Source organism: Phalaenopsis equestris, unplaced genomic scaffold (genome assembly GCF_001263595.1).
Source record: "Phalaenopsis equestris unplaced genomic scaffold, ASM126359v1 Scaffold000801, whole genome shotgun sequence".
Taxonomy (NCBI): Eukaryota; Viridiplantae; Streptophyta; class Magnoliopsida; order Asparagales; family Orchidaceae; genus Phalaenopsis; species Phalaenopsis equestris.
The window spans coordinates 95,344-102,025 of NW_018165241.1; the positions used below are offsets into that span (position 1 = coordinate 95,344).

General features: G+C 40.7%; 1 protein-coding gene across 3 annotated transcripts in view; it reads right to left on the reverse strand.

Moving 5' to 3' along the window:
- LOC110031334 (beta-galactosidase 15) overlaps positions 1-6,682 on the reverse strand; it is a 146,913-nt gene that overhangs the window by 25,205 nt on the left and 115,026 nt on the right. For all 3 annotated transcript variants that reach the window (XM_020734481.1, XM_020734482.1, XM_020734484.1), the window contains 3 exons: positions 5,424-5,656; positions 4,938-5,053; positions 4,249-4,346 (listed from right to left, as the gene is read on the reverse strand). In XM_020734481.1, the coding sequence (XP_020590140.1) occupies positions 4,249-4,346; positions 4,938-5,053; positions 5,424-5,656 (447 nt within the window). The remainder of the gene's footprint in view (positions 1-4,248; positions 4,347-4,937; positions 5,054-5,423; positions 5,657-6,682) is intronic.

The following is a 6,682-nucleotide window of genomic DNA, read 5'->3' on the forward strand; positions in this document are numbered from 1 at the left end:
TGTGGCGATCGGACGTGTCGACTCTCCGAATTGCGAAGTTTTGTGCGCGGGAGTGTGAATTGTGCAAAAGGCCACCCTAAGGCTTAGGAAGGTCTTATAGGGATCTCTTTTGGGTTTCCTCATGTTGGTTTCACCCTTCTAAGTGCTAGAAGTTGATAACACACACGCGAAGCTCCAGAAGGGGACAGAAGTAGGTTGAAATTCTAAAACGAGGCGGGTCCCATTTCTAAGGTGCTAAGATAGTCGAAAGGAGATCCCTATCCCTAAGGCTAGATCCTAAACCTTAAGAGGAAGACTAAACCTCACTAAAAATGAGGTCAACATCACCTTAATGAGAGATTTGTCGCCTAACTGAGAGGGCCCAGTCTTAGGTAACTTAGTAATATTTTTTTGTCATTTTCTTGTGTTTAGGTAAGCTTTAGATTTCATATTTCAGTCAGAAAAATCACCAACATCCAGGTCTTCCCCATTGGGGTTGAATCCGTAGGCGAGATGGTGCTATGATTATAACTCATTCTAAAGTGGTGTTTATCTATCATTTCTAACATCATCAGCCTTTATCAAAGCCTCCCCACCTGCTGTCTCCCTCCCGCCAGCCCTCCCATTTGCTGCCTCCTTGCCGCCAGCCTTCCAACATGCTATTCCATTTGCTGCCAACCCTTCATACCTACTATCTTTTGCCCCAAACCCTCCAACATGCTATTTCTTGGCCACCAACAACCCCTCTACCTGTTGTCCTTGTCATCAAGCCTTACAATCTGCTATCCTTTCTTGTCAACAACCCAACCCACAGCCCCCCTACTGCAGTCTTCCACTACCTTTGACTCCAACCCTAGTTGGGGGTCTACATTGTGTGTTTGTCATTATATTCCCTTTTCATTGTGATAATGTAACTGCTTATTTGCTTCGAGTAACAATATTTATTTTTCCTATTGTGGTTTTAGTTAACTATAGTATTATTTGGCATTAGCGCTAGCCTACTCTAGTCCATTCCTAGGGTTTCTAGCATTCATCATACTTAAACCTATCTCCAACCCAAAAAATTTCTTTTCCCACCCTACACACCTCCTTCCAACTACTCATCCCTAAACCCTAACCATGTTGCCGAGAAGATAATTACCGGAAACAGAACAAAATACTACCATAGGCGACAACTTACACACACTTCTTTCCAACTTTCATGGGATCGCGATGATTTTCTCAAGTAGAGGCATGCGGTTGAATGGATCTTCAAGTACAAGGATTTGCCTGATGACAAAGGTGTGAAACTAGCCACCATCAAGATGACGAAGAATGCTTCCTTGTAGTGGGAGAACTTGAAACGGAAGAGACAGAGGGAGAGACGGGACAAGATCTCTTTTTGGGAAAAGATGAAAGCGATGCGTCGACAGTACCTACCACCACACTATCGCCAGGATATGTTCATGAAGCTTCACCACATGTACCAAAAGGAGTTATCAGCGGAGTGCACGACAAAATTCATGCAGCTCAAATTGAAATGTGAGTTGAAAGGGATAGAGGAACATTCCATGGCCCAGTATTCGGGAAGCATGAAGCTTGCCAATAGTAATGTGGTCCAGCTGCAAACCTACCAAATATTAAGGCACGTGCAGGCCTTTAGTATTAAAAGTGAAAAGAAAGCAAAAACAATAGAAGTACCCACCTCAATTTAAACAACTCCCTATAATTGGAGACACTAATAAGAGCATGTCTGAAAAGACAGCAGAAGCAGCAGAGTTACTAGCCTCATTCTTCTCAGAGGGGCTTATTTGTAATTTTTTTCCCAAATTTATAGATATCCCCTTTGCGTTAATAAACTCCACAAATGCAATAATTAAGACTGTAAACTTCAACCAACAAATTCAAACCACCTAACAAAACAATTTATATCATAATAAAGAGCCACCAACTTGAGATAAAAAAGATAATTTTCAAATATACCCTTTTGAACCAAAACCCTCAAACTTCTCCCAAGAAAACTACAAATTAAACCAAGATGCTCTGCTTTATGTAAGCTGAGGTCAATATGGGTGGAAAAAAACTGTGTTGGCGATCAGTTTTAGAAATATCGACGATCTCGAATTGCTTATTGGACATTTCCAGCAATTCAGCCAAAGTCTAAGGTTTGTGTAAACTAACGTCAAAAATGAGTACTTAAAGCAAACGACACCAATGAGAGTCAAAGCTTACCTCCAGGGCACGAGGAAGTCTACAAGTAGCACCGAGAACACGACCATGATACGGAGAAATGAAGGCACCTCCAAAACCTATCGAGGAGCGCATCATGGCCGGAAATCCGAAGGAATTCGTCGCGTCGGAGATCTCAAGCCAGAGACACGAAAGGCCCCGACAATAGAAGCCCCGAGCAAACCTGTCCGGACAAATGTAACCGTTGAAGAGACAGAGTCCTTTCGTCGAGCCTCCTAGAAGAGGTCTAGGACGGGAGAGCTATGCAATGCCGCATCCATGCAAAGAAGGGGAAGCCACCCCCCCCCACATTCATCGATGATGATCTGCCTCTCCAGGGAAACCCCCACAACGACACTATTGTCATGACAAGGAAAAGAAATCAACTTCCAAGCTGGAAGTATCCTTATCAACATTGGCAGTTCAGTGAACATCATGTTCAAGTCAATGTTTGACAAGCTTAACCTCCAGCCCGATCGACTAGTAGCGCTGGCCAGCTCGTTGTACAAATTTTTAGGAGAGCGGAAGGAGGTCCTGGGCGCGATTACCTGGAGAGAGGGCGAGAAGCAATTCACAGGGACAGGAGACTTCTTGATAGTGAACTCGTCTCCAACCTACAACACCATTTTTGGCTGACCACTATTGAACCGCTTCAAAGTCATAGTGTCTACTTACCACGCCGCGCTCAAGTTCCCATGACATGGGGGGATGATCACTGTTCGAGGAGATCTAGAGAAGTGCAGAGTCTGCTACCTTCGGGCGGTTGGGAGTATGGAGCAGGAGCCACTCAACCTGCAAACATGTAGGGAAGAAGGTCTTGAGACCAATAAAAAAACTCTAGAGATTCTTATTGCCGACAGCAAACAAGTTGAGTAAATCTTTCCTGATAAGTGAAAACATTTATGCAGGGCACAAGGAGCTGCTAGTTTAAGTGTGGTCCGCCGCAGAGAAACAGAAAATACCGATCGACGTCACCAGGGCAAAAGGAGCCACTCAACCTGCAAACTCGCTCGCTACCCTTCTACGATAACATCCTTCCCTATTGTTTCCATTGCTGTGCTAGCCATCCCAGCACCCTCCTCCACCTCCTCTAAGCCTCCTACCTCACCATCGCAGCCCCATCAATGTGCTGTATGCTGTTGTTCAACCATCCCAACAACTTTCTCCTGCCTTTTCAGCCATCCTACATCATTGCCAAAGCCCCACAACTCAGTCGCCTTGCTGTGCTACTGCTGTCCAACCATCCTACATTGCCATCACAGACCGCTGCCTTCCTTGTTTGCTGCCGCCCCACTACCCACTCTCTAACCTCTTAGGAGGCTTAAATCTTTGTCAGTCACCACCACCACCACCCCAAATCTCGTTCTAGCTTGGGTTTGTGCTGTTAATTGTTGAAATTTTAGTTTTTTCATGAGTCGGTTATAATTTCCTATTTGAATTCAGCAATAATATTGATTTTTCTATTATTTGGGTTAACTCCAGTATCAAAAGTTGAGTTCTTGATCATATTGTTAGTACTTGTAATCATGTTTTTTTTTGGGCAATCTAGTAAATTTCTCAGCCTCTCTCTTCATAGTTTAGATTCCCTAGCACCACTTTCTCTCTCTCTCTCAACTTTCTCTTTTAATGCAGTGTTTCCTTGTTAGCGAAGTTCAGGTGTCACTAAGGACCGATTTGGATTGAGCACTTTCCCCACTTTTTTTTCCCACTTGTTCATATCCTAAGAATTATAGATTTACCACAGCACAAGTCAAACAGAAAAGAAAATTTATCTCATATGACATGACCTCTAGTTACAAGAATATCTTTCCGCTGAAACATATTTTGCACTCCATTAAAAGTCCGGATGCAAATCAATGCTTTCTCGCTAGAATATTTTAGTTTGACTATTACACATTTTTATTAAATACCAATGTTTAAAACAGTAGTAAGAGCTCAAACAATGCATTTCAGAAGAAGAAAACCACGCTTCATAAATACAGATTTGCTGATAAACCTGCCCAAATGGAAAATTCACTCTCAAGTTGCTAAATTGGAAAATTTTAAATCAAGTTAGTTTACCTTCAAGCCAATAGTCTCGGATAATAAAGCTAATTCATTGCATCCCTCGACCAGTTGAAGCTTCTGCTCCAACTTAACCCAGCTTCCATAAGTACCACCTTCATTTCAAATAAGTCATTAATGCATTGAAAGCTACGTCCTTGTCATTCTAGTAGTTACAATGAAAATGAAGAAACTAAAATACAGAAAGCACTTGGAGACATGTTTTGTTGCCTCTAACAGCAGGCCTAGATGAAAATGAGACAAATTAAAATATTGCTAAAACTCAGGTATGAATTTGAGACTAGGAATATGATATACAAGACTCTAACTTCATACCTGAGTTTTACAAAGTCCATCAAAAGTGGAATATCTTAAAGTTTTTATCACTACAAAGCGCATACAAACACACACACACACAAAATCAAATATACGGGAAAAAAAAACCTAGGTAACCTAAGTTAAAAAGTTTGATTTGAATATAGAACCAAACAACACCCACAACACTCGAGTGCCACCCTTTCACAAATGGGCAAATAAAAATGTCTTCATATTTGATAGAAAAGAGAAGCAGAAAAAAAAGAAAAAGGAAAAAGAGAAGAAGATGTTGTTTGTAATTTAAAGTCTAAATTCACAAAAACAACTGCTTTTATGTTTGACAAGTTCTTACAAGTTAGATAAATAGAAATCACAAGCAGTGAAAATAGTACCTATAAGCTGACCATTTAGAAAAATTCTGGCTACATCTCGAATGCTATGTACTGTAAGCGTTGGAAGAATGCCTTTTTCCTTCCAGTATGTGATGTCCTCACCAGAAACATTTATTCTGAATAAAAAAAAGTTTTATGTTGTTTTCTGTTGACCATGTTTCACACTCGAGAAAAATAAATGCACTAAGGATGTAAGGGAATTAAAGCACCATACAATTATTAACATACTGGGCAGGTCTCAAACATGGAAGGATGAACAATATTAGCACTGTGGATCTCATACTAGGAATGTTTATCACATAAAATACAAGGGAATCAAAATTTTGAATAATTTTCCCAACAAACTTGTTCAATTTAAACATGGACCACTCCAAATTTGTAAAATTTTAATTACCGTTTCATCAAACAAGTTGTCTCCAGATACCATTTAGGATATTCTGTTCATGTAGTATGTGAGAAGCTAATCAAAATAATGTTACATTTTACCTTGTTATATACCACAAGTAATCAGAAACATCTTTTGTAACATTAAGATGCTCTAGAAATTTGTGCTCTGTGAAACAGTTGTTACTCCATATGCCTATTGGTTCATCAAAAGCCATCCATGTACTTGACAGACTAAAATCTTCGGTGGCAAGCAGAAGGTTCCCAGTTGCTGCTGTGCTTGAATTGCTAAATGATAGAGAATGGGCGCTTTTAATCGAAATCTGGGACCCTACCTGAAAAGACTCATTAAGGACCAGTTAAGCAAAAAAACATTAACGCCACAAATGACTCAAAAAGCTGATACAGCAAATCTACATCACATAATTACCAAAGGAGATTATGCAGAATATAATAAATCTCATTTTAGAATATCCCAGAGTAACATGTTGAAGAAGCTCCAGAGGCTTCGTGGAAGAAAGAAAAATAAAAATAAGATCCTTTAATAATGTTGAATAAAGGAAATTTAGTGATAACACTTCCCTCATTAGCAGAGCGTAGAAATGCTTCAACATCATCATCTTGATAATGACATTAGCATTTAGCATACAAGCACACAAACATCTTAGACATTTTTAGGTAGATGTATGCCTAGAAAAAATGCCAATCCCAACTTCTAAATTTGGAGTTCATTTTTTGTAAGGTAGATTAATTTTGGATCAATAAGATTTCCACTAAAGTTTTTGCCAAGATTTATTTAAATATAGAATCTAATCTTCTAACCGGCATAAACACGCATAGTTAATCATCCCACACACTCGAAGAAGAGAAATTTCAATTATTGATGGTTACAAGTGCACAAATTCAGGCACAGGTTAAATATCTGGGTTTAATAGACATGATTTCCTTCCGCATTCTCCTCGCATCGCTTCAGGCTGCCCTCCATTGCTTCCCCCATCCCAAACAGCCGCCTGCTGATGTTTTCCTGAAGTTTCCCATCTTCCAGCTGCTGCCATTCACGTTTCGGCTTGATGCCAGCATTGCAGACAGAAAGGAGTTGCTATCCTTCCCCATTCCAGCACCCCCACCCATCCCAAACTCTTGCTATTGTCGTTACCCTGCTGTCCCAGCCATTCCTACCAGCTTCCAACACTCATAACCGCCCCAAAACCCCTCTACCATGTTACTACCACCCCAAAACAGCAAACTACTGCTGTTTGACCTACCATTCCTTGTTTTCCACCTGCCTACCTTGCAGCTGCCACCCAAACAGCAAGGTGTCACCGCTTGTCTTGCAATCCTCTTGTCGTTTCCACTCTTTC